This window comes from Scatophagus argus, chromosome 9, assembly GCF_020382885.2.
Source record: "Scatophagus argus isolate fScaArg1 chromosome 9, fScaArg1.pri, whole genome shotgun sequence".
In the NCBI taxonomy this organism is placed as follows: Eukaryota; Metazoa; Chordata; class Actinopteri; family Scatophagidae; genus Scatophagus; species Scatophagus argus.
The window spans coordinates 18829774-18848190 of record NC_058501.1 but is presented as its reverse complement, the minus strand read 5'-3'; the positions used below and the strand labels follow the sequence as shown (position 1 = coordinate 18848190).

The 18417-nt window shown below is 41.9% G+C and overlaps 1 protein-coding gene across 2 annotated transcripts; it reads left to right on the top strand.

Annotated features, from left to right (window-relative positions):
* Positions 1-428: 428 nt before the first annotated feature.
* On the top strand, positions 429-17391 carry LOC124064983 (polycomb protein SCMH1). 2 transcript variants are annotated; one of them, XM_046399947.1, is made up of 17 exons: positions 429-573; positions 1190-1320; positions 2561-2632; positions 2878-2955; positions 3424-3494; positions 3611-3845; positions 4349-4437; positions 4661-4904; positions 9681-9928; positions 10389-10580; positions 11546-11672; positions 11774-11974; positions 12859-13029; positions 14016-14138; positions 14995-15126; positions 16235-16368; positions 16497-17391. In XM_046399947.1, exons 3-17 carry the CDS (start codon positions 2608-2610, stop codon positions 16614-16616), a joined length of 2190 nt encoding a protein of 729 aa, XP_046255903.1. In that variant the 5' UTR covers positions 429-573; positions 1190-1320; positions 2561-2607; the 3' UTR covers positions 16617-17391. The 2 variants fall into 2 exon arrangements, with proteins under 2 accessions (XP_046255903.1, XP_046255901.1); XM_046399945.1 differs by having other exon boundaries at positions 4658-4904.
* Positions 17392-18417: the final 1026 nt, after the last annotated feature.

The following is an 18417-nucleotide window of genomic DNA, read 5'->3' as shown; positions in this document are numbered from 1 at the left end:
TCCTTTATTAATCCCTGGAGGGAAATTCTTGTCAAACTGCAACCTCCAGAAAGACCATTAACTTGAATCAACTCCTCTCAGAAACTGAACTTTCTAACCTTCATGAAGGTAGGCATTATTGCTGTACTGTTGTATTAGGCTGCATTAGTTTTATCTGATTGTACCAAATAAACTAGCAGCTGATAGTACTCTATAATTATGTACTGCATATTGCATTGGATATATTGTGTATGTGGAGTAGATGTTTTGTTATTGCAGTATAAAAGATAACATACATTAGATGGGGTATTAGATTGGCTTTGTTTGTTTACCCCCCGGGGTAAATCTAATACTAGTACCACTACGACTACTACTACCACCACTATTTCATAGTTCCCCCAGACTTGATATGCTGTCTGTTGACCGCCAGGTGTCGTTGTTTTGTCCTCTCTCCATCCTCCAGGTTGCCCCTCTGTCTGACTGACTGCCCAGCAAGAAATGTTGGCAAAACACCCCCTCCTCATCGTGTAGAAAAAAAATGGCGGACAAGCGCTAAATCCACATCAGAAACAAACACACACGTTACAAAGCAAGGTAAACATCCTCGGATACACCGAGCAACGTCTCCTTTTAGGCTCGGTTTCAGCGTTGAGCCCATGTTAGCGCTGGCTAGCCTCAGTGTGCTGGTATCATCCCGTTGTGCTAATGCTATTATTTATAATGAGGTCAACGAGCTAGTGAGCCACCTAGCATGCTAAGCTAGCACCCTGGGAAGTGGGCATGTCTCTGTGTAGCCGTGCGTAGCATAGCATGCTGGATGTGGTGTCTACACGGATGCACTGCCTGCGTGCATGCTTGGGTTCCATTCAGTGTTATTTTTGTCTGTTTTATACCCTAGAGGTTTACCCTCAAAGTAGTGTTAACTCCCGAATAACAGAATTAGCAATGCTGTCCCGTAGTTGAGCATCTAGCGCCCATGCAAATGTAGCACAGGAGAGGGCGGGGGTCCCATGTGTTGGCTTTGTGTTTTGAATGAAGCTCAACAGCGTGAGACGCGGTGTTTCGGCTATTATTGGAAACGCTGTCCCGTGTAAATGTCAGACAAGCGGTGCTAGCTGGACGTTGAGTTTTCAACAGTCACTGGGTTAGCAACAGGAGGAAGGTGTACACGCTGAACTTTCTAATGCCAGACCTCCTGTCACTTGCCCAGACGGAAAAACAAGGAGCGGGCCGCTTTAATTTGGACGCCAGCCCCTTTGGCGGAGGAAAAAGGCGCACTTCTATTGAAAAGGAAATCATCCGGAGAGGAGAAGCGCTGCGAAACGGTTATGAAGTTTTAAGGTAAGCATGTTTATATGACGTCCTGTTTAAGTTATCTTGTGGGTGATCTGTTATTGTTCTTTTAATCCTATGATAATATTGGTTAATTTACAACAGCTCTCATAATAAAGCTACTGCGTTTATGTTTTGTTTTTTTTTGGTTTTGTTTTTTTTTTTGGCAAATTCAAATAATTGGCAGATGCTTAACAAGTGTCGCTGTGCCACTATTAGTTCGTGTGTTGCCTCTCACATGAGAGTTTGAGCATGTTGTTTTAAAGGGTTTTTGCACGTTTGCTGTTGTTACATACATGAACATCTAAAGCAGAGTTGGATCATTTGGATTTATATTATGTCTCATAAATATCACATTGGACTGTGGTTACTGCCGGGCAGGGGTAACAGCCGCTTAAAGCACTTGTTTATATCAGTTTGACCTGTTGACCGGTCATGTTGTGTCTGGTTGGTGATGTTGGTTAGGCCAGGGTTTGGGTTACAGGAGTCACTGAGTCTCAAAACATGTGGCCCTTCTCTAAGCCGTTTTTCTGCTGATTGATCACCAACAATTCTTCAGCATAGTAATGTTTACATAAAGGAAAATACTCAGCATTGTTTTATAATTGCTGCGGAGATTGTTGCATGCAAGGTTGTAATAGCAATTAAAGCAATTCTGGCTGAATGATAGTTTGTTGTTTGTGGTGCTGTTGATTGTGATTGTAATACTTTGTCTCATCAGTTTATATCAGTAACTATGTGCATGCACAGTTTGTACAGCAAGGCATTTAAATTTATTAGGATTCTTATCTTAATCTTTAAAATGTGAAAAAGCAGATTAAATCCATATGTAGTACATTGTTCAAAATATCTTGGGTGTCTTTGTGAAACTTGCCTCTGGTTTCCTCCTGGAGAGATGGCCAGTAAGCTACAAAGACAACAAGGGCAGCTTTCTTGTTTCCCTTTGAAACACAGTACAGTTTACACGTGGTAGCCCGAGGATGGGTCTGAATACTCCCGTGTTTTTATTGCTGTGATAGAAATGTCCATATTGTCTGATGTACAACGAAAACGATTTCAAAGGTAGTTCAAATAAACTGTGCATTAAGTTGTCACTACTTTTTAGTCACATGATGTTTGCATCGTGGTTTTTAGAGTTGCGATACTGCGCCCAGTGTATTATTTTTGTATGCTGTTAAAGATTTCTCCAGGCTTCAACATGACATATGTGGTTTATTTTGATTGATTGATTTTTTTTCTTGTCTTTTAGAGTGAAGCCTACTGTCGCATTGTGAGCTTGGTCAGTATTGCTGGAGCATGAGGAAACCTGTGCCACAGAAATGTAAGAACCTTATGCCATTCTTTGTATGATGACAGTATCTCCCCAAATATAACAAACAAGTATTCATAGTAGCTTTCAGGCAAAGCTAGACATGCCCCCTTTGTTTATTCTGTGTAGCCCATTCATATATTATCTTGTAATAGCCCTGTAATCCCAGTCAGTGTGGCAGGTATTGCAAGGTTCTGACTGATGTGAAAATCACCAGTAGTTGAGAGCTTATTCTGTCTTTTTTTTGGCTTCTCTAGCTATAGAGTGGAAGGATGCCAGAAGGATCAAGCATGCCCGGAGCGGACGACCCTCCAGGGTGCCCTCACAGTACCAAGGTAAATAACCCACATCAGCCCATGATATATGATGTACGTTTGGGGCAGTTCCAGCTGGAAACAGCGCCCAAGGATTTTACTCAGCATTGTTTCGTTCATCATCACATCAGGTTGGGTACCGACTGAATTGTTGGAATTCACAGTAGTTGGTGCCAGGCTTTTTAACAGCCTATTTGGTGACTTATTGAAATTTCGCTTTAGTTATTATGCGGAGAATAAAATACTGAAAAACAGCACAGTTGGGTATCAGGACCAATTTCCGTGTACTAGCGCTGGTTTCAGAAGTCAATGGTACACAACCTCATCATTAAAATAAAGTCAGCTACAAATGTTGACAGTTTTAAGCTCATAATTTTAAGCGTCATGTCTCGTTGTTATTTTGTATTACAAATCCAACTCAGAATGAATGAAAACATTTATCAGACTTTCCACAACTGCCGTAGCACATCTCCTTTTGTTTTTTTACAGGGCATTTTAGTTGGGAGAAATACTTGAAAGAGACGGGTGCAATCGCCGCACCTTCCTCTTGCTTCAGGCAGGTGAGCATAATTGGGAATTCGATTATCCCAGGCTCTTAACTATCTCTTTCTTCCTCTCCTCTGCTGTTATTATGTTGCTGCTCTCCAACTAACGCTTGTCCATCATCGCCATCCAGAGTCTCACACCTCCACTTAACGAGTTCAAGGCAGGGATGAAGCTGGAGGCCCAGGACCCGCGAAACACCACATCCACCTGCATCGCCACAGTGGTGGGCCTGACAGGCTCAAGGCTGCGGCTACGCTTGGACGGGTCCGACAACAAGAATGACTTCTGGCGTCTGGTGGACTCCTCAGAGATCCAGCCAATCGGCAGCTGCGAGAAGAATGGAGGCATGCTGCAGCCACCACTTGGTGAGAACGCGCATCATGTCTTTTATTTTAAGTTTTCCACTGACTGACTCTCCTTTTCCTTTTTTCCCCATTTTTCTCCACTAGGTGTCACTGACTGACAGCACAGAATGTCAGTGTGTAATGTTAATGCTTATAAATAACTTCCTGACACAAACAGCCTCTTACTCAGGACATTTTTATATTGAATAGCCAGGGGAAAGACAGAGACTTTTGCCACAACATGGTGTTGATCAAGGTCATCCTTAGATGTTTTCAGTCCAAAACTCAAATATATTCAATTTACCATGAGAGAGAAAGGTAGTTTAATTAGATTTTTTTCTTGAAAGATGACTGAATCAATCCAAATAGTTCCACATTTATATTTGTTTGATTGACTGATCGATTAATCATTGCCGCTCTGATAGTTTTTCCATCTTTTGTCAGTGTCAGCATCGCTTTGTTCGTCTCACAGCCCTTGGATTTAAAGCTGGCACAAGTATAACAGCAACTGTCCTCTTCTTCAGGTTTTCGTCTCAATGCATCCTCCTGGCCCATGTTCCTTCTGAAAACACTAAATGGAGCTGAGATGGCACCCTCTCGCATCTTTCACAAGGTACCTGTACAAGGCTCATGAGTGCAACATCCTCAGAAAAAACAAGAAGAAAAGAAAACGAGCATTATTATTGATGAGTCATAATGCGCCAAGATCTTTTTGTCAGAATGTCATCATTTTCCACTGCAGAAATTCACCAGCATTTGGTTGGTTTTACTGTACTTCCCTGTTACATATGGCAGCTAAATACCTGACCTTTTTTCCCCTCCATGATCCCCAGCAGGAGCCTCCCGCACCGGAGCAGAACTCCTTTCAGGTAGGCATGAAGCTGGAGGCGGTCGACCGTAAAAATCCCCACTTTATCTGCCCGGCAACAGTGGGAGCTCTGCGTGGCGTCGAGGTGCTGGTCACCTTTGATGGCTGGCGGGGGGCCTTTGACTACTACTGCCGCTATGACTCGCGTGACATCTTCCCTGTTGGCTGGTGCAACCTCACCGGAGACAACCTTCAGCCGCCTGGCACCAAAGGTCTGCACCTTAACAGTAGGAAATGTATCTCATTGCATTTTAAACTGCAGGTAGACGTCTTAATGAGGACTGGTCAGACTGATCACAAGCAGTGGCTGTGTCTGGCCATTTCTGAAAGTCTGATATTCACACCCACTTCATTGCAGCGATTGGCCAGCTGTAGGATAAGAAACCAGAAATTGAACTTCTAGCTTCAGCTCTCTTTTTTTCATTCTTTACACAAAGGCTTCTGTCTGATTTCATGTGAACAACAGAGTGCAACACAATCAGTGCCTTCCAGTTGAGGCTGTCCTCATATTTAAGTGACATTATATCTCTCCCTCTCTCTGTATTAGGATTGGGAATCTCTAGACACCTCACTGCTGCTGTTTTTATATACGCCATTAAACAATTCTGGAGAAAGACAGTTGCGTCTCATTTCGGGGTGTCAAATCACTACCAACTTACAACATTAATATTTAACAACCTGACATTGAGACTCAGCAGTCAGTCAGTGCAATCATTTGAAGTCATTGTTAAAGCAAAGGTGTCAAACATTAGCCTGTTCCAGTTACTCGTCTTATTTATTTTTTCTGTTAAATCTACAAACTGTTGGGAACTTCTCCACCACAATGAGTAGACTTCGTATTGGTGTATACGTGTTTGGTTGGTCCATCACAGTTTGCAGTGTGATGGAAGTACATCATTTGCCTGAAGGCATCAATAGCTGAACAGCTGATCGAGTCATCAACTGGCTTTTGCTATTTTTAGTTCTCGATGGTGCTGAATTGCTCTCCAGATATTCTTTTGAACTGTTTCTGTCTTCCAACTTCCAGTAACAGTAGTACAGTTTGTAAAACGTTAGAGCAGGCATCCCAGTGGTTTGGAATACATTTGTTATTCCGTTTAGCACAGGGGTTCTAAGCCTTTTGAAATTTTTGGCCCCATCTCTGGAAAAACTCCAATCATCCCAATTAGATGAGTAAAAAAAACACAACATTTCACCATATTCAACACACTATGTTTTCAGCACGGCACCACTGTCTGCCATTGTGTAGCCAAATATATTGCATTCCGGGTCATATTTCCTCACCACACACTTTGGAGCTTTTACTCGCATAGGGATGTCTTCCACATCACGTTGTTGTTATAAAACCAGTCCATGTGCCACTGCATCTGAGGGAACGTAGACAGCTAACAGTGTCAAAACATGTTTATCCCTGACTGATGTGTTTTAAGATGCATGTAACAATAGTAAAACATAAGTTGGCCACTGAAAATAAGCCTTTTAATTTGACTTTTCTTTTTTTGAGTGAGTTTTAAGTAAATTCTTCTGACAGATTTAGAAAAGCTCTCTTATTTATCAGAGAAAGAGTTTACTTGTCACTGTTCATTTTTCTCTTAAAGCTGGATTATTTCAGAACTTGTAGCCATGTAAACCTTCTCAATAAAAGAACAAGAGTAAGAATCAGAGCGGGGGGTTATCAGCCCCAAGGTCAGCTGTACTCATTTATTAGAATCCACAGTATGAGAGGGAGGGGAAAAGGAAGGAGGGGAAATAGCGAGGCAGGACATGTATTTGTAGCCTGCTAGTGTTTTATGAAGGCCTGGCACTCACCCAGTTGGCAGAGTTGGGGCATGACGTGGTTGAAACTAGCCTGGGTGCCCCTCCACAGGCCTCTCATTGGCACCCTGGCTCACAGGCTGATCAGACATCTCGGAGGGAATTGAATTAAGAGGGGAGGGTAGAAATGAAGACCAAAGACAGACATAAGCTATGAAAGGTCGACTGTTTACATTGTCAGCAGATGGTGGGAGGAGGAAAGAAGAGAAGGGAGGAAAAATAAGGAAAAGGAGGAGCAACGCAGAGGAAGAGTGGTAGAGGAGGACAGGAGGAGAGGGTGAATCTGAGGACAGCTGTGCAGACAACCACACACTTTTGACTTTTGTTTGGGCAAGAGAGGTGAGTAAAGATGAATGAAGTTACAGAACTGCAGTCGGAGTGAGAGATTAGAAGCTGTCTTCTTGTAAAAAAGAGTTATCTTCCTGTAATGTGAAGCTGGCAGTGGTGGTTTTGTGAACTCAGTGAACTCAGTGCACTCTGGGTAGAGGGGGAAAAAAGAAGGATTTGCTTGTTACGCCTTCGCTTGGCTGTATTTACGAACACTGGCACTGATCAATGAACATGTAACCTCAAGCTCTTTAAACATATTATCCCGGATTCGTCCAGTGTGTGTAGGTTCAATCATGTGTTTTGTTGTGTGTGTGTGTGTTGTTTTTTCTTAACTTCACAGTGGCTCCCCCATGAAAAGTAGCGTTAGCCTGCAGGCTGAGCTTTGCATTGATTGGTGTGCCTGTGCGAATGTGTTTAATAAATACAGCCCCAGGGGCCAAGACCTGTGTTAATGAATGTGGCTGCTGCTCGTAAGTCTGTCCTGGGTTGATCCAGGATGAATACCACTGCATTTAAGTTTGTAAATGTGCATGCATGTTTGTAGACTTGCAGGTGCATGTGAAGCCAGCGACTGGGGCTTTGCTGCGGTCTGCACTGTGGGGTTTGTTTTTTTTCATGCACACATTCTGGATGTTTTGCCAGCTGTGTTGGCTTGCTGCTTATTTGGTTGTTTTAATATGTTTTACATAGATCCTCATTCAAAACTATTTTTACCGTATGCATGTTCTCTCAGTGGGTCAGGTGATTTCTGAAATGCTTACTATCTAGAACCAGTGGGTTGTGTATTCATGGTTGCAACTGTAAGAGATACATTTTTAAGGCCGCCCCCACAGCTGTCAGCACCTCGCTTCTTTGTTAGGCTTTATTCCTGTGGCTTTTTAGGTGTTTACACATTTGTTTTTTGTTCTCGCCAGCAGAGACTTGAAGGGATACCCAAAGAAATGCATCTTTAATCATCTCTTTCTTTCAAAATGGTTCCTTCTATCTTTCGCTCCTTGTTATGCCTCGTCTGTGATAGCTTTGACCTAAGGTATTACGTTCCGAGGCTGTCCGTTCGTCTTCTGTCTGTCCTTTTCTCCTGAATGTGGTATCTCAGGAACACCTTGAGGTAACTTCTTAAAATTTGGGACGAACATCCTCTTGGAATTTGAATTTGGTGGCTTTAGGGTCAAGGTCACTCTTCCCTCACAAATCATGTCTTTAGCCATAACTAAAGAATTCAAATGCTTATCATGACAAAATTTCTCATAAATATCTAATAGGGTAAAAAGAAAGGGGTAATGACATTTTATATCCAAAAGGGCAAAGGTCAGCTTCATTGCCACAGTATCATCTTCTGAAAAAAAAAACATTTTCTACTCATTATTCCACACCATAACTCAGGAACAGAAGGGCAGATTGTGACCACATATCACATTTGGACAGATGCTGAATTGGTGACACTGATCTTGCATGCCGTCTGTGGAAACTGTGCTGACTGTGTAGATCTTCTGTGCTGCCAGGTTGAAGATGTGTTTGTGGGACACGCACGTTTTAGAATTGGTAGCTTCTTTGCAGCAACATCCGTATTTGAAGCATTGTATTCCACCACAAGCGTGTTGGTTTTAGTCATATTAAGTGTCAGGTGATTGTTGTTGCACCATGTGACAAAGCTCTCTTTCAGTCACTACATATATTTTATGAGTCTCTGCAGACATGGATGTAAACTGCAGCTTGACAGCTTGGAGGCATACAGCCACAAGGCTGTAATTCTGTTTTTTCTCTGCTTCATCTTCATATTCTGTTGTTTGTAAAGGATCACAGTGTATGCAGGTAATAGCTGTTTTTCTGATTATAATGACCATAATGATACATACTTTCTTGCCTACAGGCAGTGTTATTTGGCCATGTAGTTGGTTAGGTTTATTGGCTCAGGTTTTGAGATATGAGTCCCTGGGATTAACCCTGCCACCTCATCTCAACCCTGCCAGATGAAAAACTGAAGGGAAGAAAAAAAAAACTGAACCAGATCCTGAGAGCAGGTTGTGAGCTGTTTTCAGTGGAGCCACACTGTCTTATAGTAATGGGTGACCATATCTTGGTGAAAGCATTGTGATATGGATGTCTCACTGCAAGACAACGTATCATGATTAAATTTGTTTGCCCTTCTGACTACCATGTAGTGAAATCTCACTGCAGTGGGTCAGTTCCAGGACCTGATTTTATATACAGGGAAAAAACAAACCCTTTGAGTTCAGCAGTCTTATGAAGCAAATTGGATCAAGCACTTCTTGATGTGACCTCTCACCGTCTTTTCTCCTCTCGCTGTGAAGCACACTGCAGACTGAGTGATATAGCGTGGTGTCCTCAGGCTTATAACAGAGGAAATGAAGTGACGAAAAATGTTTCACACTCAGGTGTTATGAACAGCCTGGATTTAGTTCTGCGGTCAACTAACTGAAAGACTTTTGATTTTTAAAACGTTTAATTTTAGATGTGAAAATGACATGGTTGTGTTGCCTGCTGCTCATCATTTGATCAAGATATTTAGAGTCTAAGTGAGCGTTATATAGCAAGTGTGTGGTGAAGTTGATTTTGAATGAACTGAAGTGTATAATATAACCACATAATGTGGTTTGGATTTCATATTGAATTCTCATTTTGGCAAAGAAATATTTTTCTAAACTCTCAAATGCAGTTAATGAGAAAATAACTACGTACTCTGTGCAAACATTATTACATTTCTCTGTACCTCCTGCAATGAATTGGGAGCCTGGAGATATAATTCTTCATTAATTCTTTTTCACTTGTTATGCCACAGTTTTTTTCTTAACTTATTTTCTCTTGTATTTTTGCCCATGCAGTACTGTTGCCTAAGAGCCTTGGGGCACTGACAGACGGGAGTGTGGAGAACCCAGCCATGCACCCCGCCCCCACGGTGGGCAGACCTCCAGGTCAGAGAGGACGCAAGCCAGGTCGCAGGAAAACCAAGGTGACGGGGCCCTGGAGTCAGAAGAGCTCAGTGTTGGGACCGCAGAGCATCCAACCTGGCAAAGGAGGCCTGGAGCCCATCAAGGTCCCCAAGAAACGAGGGCCCAAGCCCGGCAGTAAGGTAGGCATGCAGTATGGAGATAGTTCTGGTTTTATATCCATGTCTAAGATTTCTGCCTCTTCCCCTCATACAGTCGAGGTGATAGGCCAGGCAATTTCTTTGATTTTGGATTATCCAGAAAAGTTTGGAAAGACATGTTGCTGTTGAATTTTCCACCGCTGTGAGCACCACATACAGAATTCCTATGACCTACGTTTATATTGTGTGGTGGCAGAAATCTAAGAAGCAGATGTCAAAACTGGGAACTCAAAAGCAAACTACTAAATACTATTGAAGGTAAAATTAATTGAATAAACCATGACTGACTGACATCTGAAAACGTGCGGTTTTTTGTGTACTCAAGTTGTTTCACAGACCTTGGGTGCATTGTAAACCTTTCTGACCTTGACCTGAGAGAGACGCAGCATGAAGAGTTTGCCCCACTTGACTCTTGTGTCATCTTTGTTCTGTGTTTTTGCAGTTGGGCTGGGCCAAGAGAGCTGGCTGGCTGGAAGATGTGATGGCTGGCCCAGGACGGCCAGTGACAGGTCCAGGGCGAACCAGGGGCAGACTACCTGCCAACTGGGCACAAAGGATAGCTCTGCAGCAGGCCCAGACTCAGGCAGAACCTATCAAGATCCCAAAGAAAAGAGGACCCAAGCCAGGCAGCAAGGTGGCCATCCAGAGCATGTACATTAGTGCAGTCATCAAGGAACTGCAGAATAATACATTATAGTATTTGAGTGCATGACATAATACATATATAATGCATCACCTATTAGCATTGCAAGAGTTAACAATGTGTTTTGTCCAGCAATCACTTTCTTTACTCAGACAAGTTGTTCAGTCTGAAACTTGCCCAAAATAGATGATAATATGTTCATGTGTATAGGCCTGTTACATGCACACTATATAGAGCAAAGTACACCTGGGGACACCTGACCTTTACACCAATCGTTTTCTAAGTACATGGACAGCTTCGCCACTACAACAGCTTCCACTCTTCTGGGAAGGCGTTCCATAAGATTTTGGAGTGTTTCTGTGGGAATTTTTGCCCACTCATGTGGTAGAGCGTTTGTGAGGCCAATTACTGATGTTGGACCAAAAGGCCTGGTTCACAGACTCTGTTCCAGTTTGTCCCAAAGGTGTTCCATGGGGTTGATGTAAGGACTCTGTGTGGGCCAGTCAAGTTCTTCCACACCAAACTCATCCAACCATGTCTTTATGGACTTTGCTTTGTGCACTTGGATGCAGTCATGCCTGATTGGAAAGGGCCTTCACCAAACTGTTGCCACAAATTTGGAAACATAGCATTGTCCAAAATATCTTGATATGCTGAAGCATTAAGATTTTCTTTCACTGGAAGTAAGAGGCTGAGCCCAAACCCTGAAAAACAGCCCCATACCATGCATGAATACAATAATAAAGAGGTGTGTCCCAGTACTTCTGTCAATATAGTGTAGTTCTACTCTGCCACGAATTAGTACAATCACTTTTTTAATGCCTCTCAAGTAAAGCAGATTGAGCTGACACTTTGTTTTATTATTATGATCCCATCCCGTCAAATGCAATGACGGTAATGAACCAGTAAAGAGACAAATGCTGTAAAAATGTCTGAATGTGTGTGTTTGTGTCCAGAGAAAACCACGCGTGGTACCTAATCCAGTTCCCACGTCTCCCACCAGCAGCACTCCAGAGCCTGACACCAGCACTGTGCCTCTGGACAATGCTACCATCCCCAACTCTGCACTACAGGCTCCCACAGGTACACAGCATCCACAGACCTGGACACAGATACTGTACATACATCTCACAAGTCACATAACCTTCAGTACTGACTGTTCTCCTTGTTGTTCTGCCCCCTAGTTTGTGTTTACCTTAACAAGTACGGCAAGGTGGGACCCCATCTGGACCAGCGGCGTATCCAGCAGCTCCCAGACCACTTTGGGCCAGGACGGGCCTCTTCGGTGCTTCAGCAGTGTGTTCAGGCGTGTGTGGACTCAGCCCATAACCAGGGCACGGTCTTCACCTGCCTCAAGTCTGGACAAGGAGGCGAAGTCATTTCAGGTGTGGGAACTATACTCTCATTTTGGAAAAAAATGTGATTTATCTCTCTGTCAATCTGATCAGTCTGTGCAGTGCAGTCATTAAACAGCATTTTAAGAGGAGTTTGATCTGTTGTTGTTTACTTGTTTATTGTGGCATTATTACATCTTAGTTTTGTTACACTATATGGACAAAAGTATCCAGACACACTTCTTTTAGGGTTTTGTTTTCAGGGGTTGGGCTTGGACCCTTACTTCCAGTGAAGGGAAATTTTAATGCTTCAGTGTACTAAGACATTTTGGACAATGACATGCTTCCAATTTTGTGGCATCAGTTTGGGGAGGACCAACATGACAAAGCAAAGTCCATAAAGACATGGTTGGATGAGTTTGGTGTGGAGGAACTTGACTGGCCCACACAGAGCCCTGAGCTCAACCCCATGGAACACCGTAGGGATGAACTGGAATGGAGATCACAAGGCAGGCTAACATCAGTGCCTGACCTCACAAGTGCTCTAGTGCATGAATGGGCAAAAATTGTCACTAAAACACTCCAAAATCTTGTGGAAAGCCTCCCCAGAAGACTGGAAGCTGTTATAGCTTCAAAGCTGACTGTGGATTTACAATGCGATGTCATTAAAGTCCCTGGTGTCTCAGTACTTTTGTATTTCTGTATGATGTATCTTCCATTAGAGCAGAATATAGTAATATAGTTCTGTTGTCAGAGGATCTTGCCTTGTTATGTGTTGTTCCATTAAAAGTAAGGTCTAAAAACATTGAAGCCTGCTTTCACATCAGTGAACATGTTGCTTTTCTGCTTTTTGTTCCCCCCATGTCAAACAAAAAACTGTGCACTTTCCTGAACAGAATCTGATCCTCTGTCCTTTGTACCTTTGTCCTGTGCAGCTTACTTTGACCAGCAGCAGCACACCCTGACTCTGCCCACAGTCAGCAGTGTCACCTACGTCCTGCGCTTCCTGGAAAAACTGTGCCACAACCTTCACTGCGATCCTCTGTTTGGCAGCCAGCCTGTAGCGAGAGGAGGCCTACACTACGACAGTCACACGTACGCTGCAGGTCAGTGCTGCTGTTCTCTCACTGTGGGCTCACATGCACATTTACATTGTGTTTAGATATGATGATAATATATGATATGATATAATAATATGAAGAGCGATATCTGTGGAGATTCTCAGTCATCCAGGTCATATTCACTCGAAGAGTTAAAGCAAGGCGTCTGGACTTGTGAAGATTTGACTTGAAGACGTTTCACTGCTCATCCAAGCAGCTTCATCAGTTCTGGAGAGCGATATGTCAGTTTTAAAGTACTTTTACTGTGCCGTAAACTAACAATGGAATAGATTGCATGAGTACATATTGTTCATTTTGACAGGAGTCAGTGTTACATGACACATTTATGGAAATTCTGCTTGTAATGTCGTAATGAGGGCACAAGAATTGTGTGTAAATTCTCAAACAAGAGAAGGGAGATAGAAACTGCCTGCCTTAGTCATATGGAAATATTGGCAAGAATCAAAACTTGTGAATACTGAAGGGAGGCGCGGCATGTGCCTCCCCAGAGTTCTGTACAATATGTTAAACGCTGCTGCCAAAAGGCAAGTGACTCGTTATAATGTGAGAAAACTTCAAAATCCACACCTGAAGTCCAGAAGTCTTGGGAACAAGATAAATCAGGCGATTGTGTGCTGACAACAAGGAGGAAAAGAAGTCGTTTACTGCATGATGATCATTTGATGTGAATGCTGGAGTCGCTCACCTTCTGTTGTGATCAAGTTTAGGGTTACACTACTACAGTGGAATCATTCATTAGGTAATGATTCGTGGTAAAACATTAAAAACAAAACATTCACACACAAGCCAAAGTTGTCGTATTTAGAGGTGTACATACATTTTTTTTTTATTTCTTCTTGTTTACTTGTTTGTTTCTCTCACCATTCAGCCTATGTGACAAAAAGAAGAGTGTAACCAAATGATATCTGGTCCACTGCACCTGTGTCGCCTCTGACTGTATCAGCTGTTTCCTCCGTATGTGTTGATTTTAGAGAGGAGAAATTTCGGAGACGGTCTGACAACGGGCCCAGGACGAGGCACCAAGCGGTTCCTCCAAGACTACAACAGTACTCTGCCTCAGAAACTGGCCAAAATCCCCCGGCACTCCACTGATGGTATGCTTCTTTTGCTTTCTTGATCATGCACCAGATAAATTGTGAAAATGCAATGATTAACTGCTTGTTTAGAATCAGAAAATCAGCTTGTGAAAATTCTTACACTATGGTGTTGATAATATTACTCAGTTGGCAGTCACAGTAGTCAGCACAGCTTGTTAGCCTGTAGGGTCATCCCTTATAAGGCCCTGTAGTATCCCCTAATGACTGGCTTAAATTACACAGTTAAAGCAGTAATAACTTTAACTGTTTCTCCTATGTGTTGGAGGATATTATCTTGGCTGTTGTGCACGTCTTCATTTGCCATTTTGACATACCCACTTTGTGCATTGCGGGATCATCTCCTGCCTGGTAAATTTATGTTTTAGAAAATGCCTTTTTTTTTTAAATTCTATTATAGTAAAAGAGAAACAATTGGACTAAATAAGTCTTTCACTTGGTGTATTCGTTGCTCTGATTGATGGTTCTCAGCCCAAATGCAGAACCACATTTTATGTAAGATATTTCCAACAATTGCCTGCTCTGAATTGTCCACTAAATCCTTATTGAAGCTTATTAACGGAGGTAGTAAAACAGAAGAAGCTCTTGGCTCAGGAGAGAGCAGTATTAAGTCCTGGGGCAGGAGGTTAATCATTTAATTATCTTTCAATTTCCTTATATTTTAATTAAGTTAATAGGATATTTGACAAGATATAAGTAATGGGGTAATATCCTCCTAAAAAGCTCCTTCCTCTTTAACAGAAAGTCACAACACACACTGTAGTTCTTTCTGAGATCCTTTCTGAAGTCCATTAGAATAAGTCAGTCAGCATTCCTTTTAGGATGCTTTTTAATCACTGTATGCTTTGTCTTTCAGGCGAGTCCCTCGTGGAGAACAGTGTTGTCGTATCAGAGCACTTACAGAAGAGTCCTCTCTATCCAAACTCTACAGCACAATCTCCTGGCCTGAGGTCTCCCTCCAAGCTGCTGCATCACAATAACTCTGGAGGTAGGACGAGACACACCTACGCAGGAAGCATTTGTTGCATATGTGCAGGGATGAGATTGAGTTAACTATGGGAATGCTCTGTGCTTCCACCCTCCTTTCACATCTTTACTCACCAAGGCTATGGCTGTTAGCCTTCTTTCTATGGTAGTATGGTATGTCAGTATAGCATGAAGGGAATTGTTGTGGTGAGGATGGACTCTTTGCATTGTTTATTGCTCTTAAGTGATAAGAGACTCACTTCAAAAAAGAACATATAGGTGTTATAGGATAAATAAAAACATGTGCACTAAAATGTTATGTTGATTGATTGGTTGAAGGAAACAGTACCATCCTTCACAATCAAGTGTTCATAGATTGAAAATTGAATTGTGTTAAAGCAAACGGGCAGCAGAAAAGCAGTTCAAAAGCATCTTATTCCTTTGAAACACTGTTGATCTTCAGTATTTAAATCAAGTTTAGGTTAAAGCCTTTTTACAATTTCATGGTTGCATTAGAGAGAGAAAAAGATTTTGTTCTGCTGTAATCCCAACATTTGCACATTTCAGTGCTTCACTGAAGTTTTTGAAATGCTCTCAAGTGGGCAATGTGACCAAAGAAAAGCCTGGATTTAAAAAATATACATAAAAACAAAACAAGGGGAGAAACATTACAAGGGGCTGCTTGCCCTGTGCAAGTTGAACATAAAATACAGTCCAAGAAATTTTGCTGGAGCCCAACAACCTTGCAAACGAAAACAATAACAGTTCTCAACATGAAAGAACAAATAAATTAAGGTTGTGCCAGATCATGGATTGCTGGAAGCAGTATCGGCCGATGCAGATCACTGATAAAAATGTTGTGTCTTTACTTCATTATCATCTGATCTTATTAGTGCCATACATAAACACCATTCAAAATGTCGAGGAAATAAATAATTGTACTTTCTTTGCTTGACTCAAACAGGATTAAAACAAAATGTGGTTATCTGTAACTATACAAAAACAGAAAAAACAAATAGCGGTGGATCATCGTGAAAAACCGAAGTACAAAAAACAAACGGCGCGAGCAGGTGAAATACCCCACGAATGGCCGTCTTCGCGGATTTGAGTTTGTGCTTTTGCCTGTTTAGGCTCGGGCAGTTTTCGGGAGAGCCCGAGGCCCAGCGGTCAGGACCCCAACCTGTGGACGGTGGAGGACGTCATGCAGTATATCAGAGATATCGACCCAGTGCTGGCCCCACATGCTGACCTTTTCAGAAAACACGTATGTATTCTTTCACAGGGGTTATAGTTCTTAGATTACACTGTTAATTACTTTGCACGACTTAACTTGGTGGACTGTTTTTGTAAACAAAAGTGCTTTTAACCCTCTCCTCCCTCCCTCTGCTACAGGAGATTGACGGCAAAGCGCTCCTGTTGCTGCGTAGTGACATGATGATGAAATACATGGGCTTGAAGCTCGGCCCTGCCCTCAAACTCACCTTCCACATCGACAAGCTCAAACGGGCTTGAGCAGCTCAAGCGACCAGCTGTAGCCTTCCAACGGACTAAAGTCAATCCCCTGTCCCTGTTCTAGGATCAGTATATCACACATTACATATTGGACATATTCTGACCATTTACACGTAGCAGCTTCCATCAGACAGCCGTATTTGGTATTATATACCCTTGTTTTGACCTCATTCGATGGGGGATGTTTATTTTGTGTAGCACAATCCAGCCCTAAGGCAGCATGGGATATGTAGGATACCCACTTGTTCATCATCTGTTTTGCATTTCAGTATAACTTGAAGAGTCATATGTGGCCATTTCAACTGTAAAGGGCTTTTTTGGCCTGCTTTTTATTATGTTACATCTATTCTGTACATTTCATATTTTGTATTTCATGGATATATGGACTTGTATTTTTGCCTTTTTCAACGGTGTGTGTGGGATATGCTAAAGGAAAGAAAACCCTAAAGGAAGAAAAGAAAGCACTACATTCATCCCAATAGTTGGGAATACTTCTGAGTAATGTCTCTGTTTGAGACACAATTTTGCAACTACAACAATATTAATTATGGGAAGAAAAACATGTTTTATGAAAGGAAAAAAAACACTTTATTCTAAAAATACTGCCATGACGAAGTCGGTTTTTTGTCTCTTATTCTGGATGTTGTTTACAATGCTTTGTCTTGTCTTTGTTATTTGTACTTTTTTAATTTTTTATACTATATTATTAGAGTTCCTACATGGAGAGCCCTATCATACTTAACACTGTTCAATAAATATATAATAATTCAATTGCTGATTTATTTTTTGTTGTGCTTTTTGTCATATGATGTCAACTTTTCAGACGTTAATTTTTGATTACATCTTGTTTACACTTTTGTGTTCACACTCTGTGTTTTGTTCACTTATTCGAATTAAGACAGTATTTTGTCAGTTTATTTTTGCATGACCTTTTCATATAGACTCAAGGCACAAATGTAGATTTAACAAATCTGACATTTTGAGGCTGTAAAAGTTTGTTTTTAGCTATACTAGGACAAAGTTGGCAAATCCGTTCAAACACAAATGTTTATAGATTAACTGAATTATTGTTAAATCATTCATAACATTTAGTGCACTGTTTTTCCTCCCACTGGTCCACCAACAGGGGGCAGCACAGCCCCGTTTACCTTTACACTCACGTCCCCTTGCTGTTTCTCCTTGGGATTCATTGCTCTGCCATGGGTGGCCATAACTCCATCTGTTAGACTCGGCATGATAATCTCACTGATATTTTTATACCATCTACAGATTACTTAAAAAGGCTGTCATTAGCAGTAGTTATTTAATTTATTTTCCATTTATTAAAAAGCCTCCCTTCCATGATTAGAAATAATTATGTGAACCTATTGTTCATGCTGTTTCTGGTAAATGCTGCTGTCATTGTTTCTGTCAGTACATGAGTGGGCCATTAGGCTTGTGGGCGAAAAAAATTACTTGTGTCTACTGAAGCAGCTCAACACAAGACAGAAAACCTAACCACATCCTCCTAGTGAAAACAGGAAAACGTATCACATAGGGCCGAAAACAGTGACCAAACCCACCAATTCCAACTGACACGCACGAGTATGAATGTTTGTCTCTGTATGTGAGCATGTGACACATGCACACAATCTGTGCGGTGTTTGTGTGTTATGCTCAGGCACGTGTGACAAGCTTGGAGCTCATGTACTGATGCCCGTGCTTGTTGATATGTAATAGTAGCCAAAGTGTTGTGCACGAAGCCAGTGCTATTTATAGAAATAACAGCTCCTTGTGCTGCATATTGTGTTTGTGAAGATTG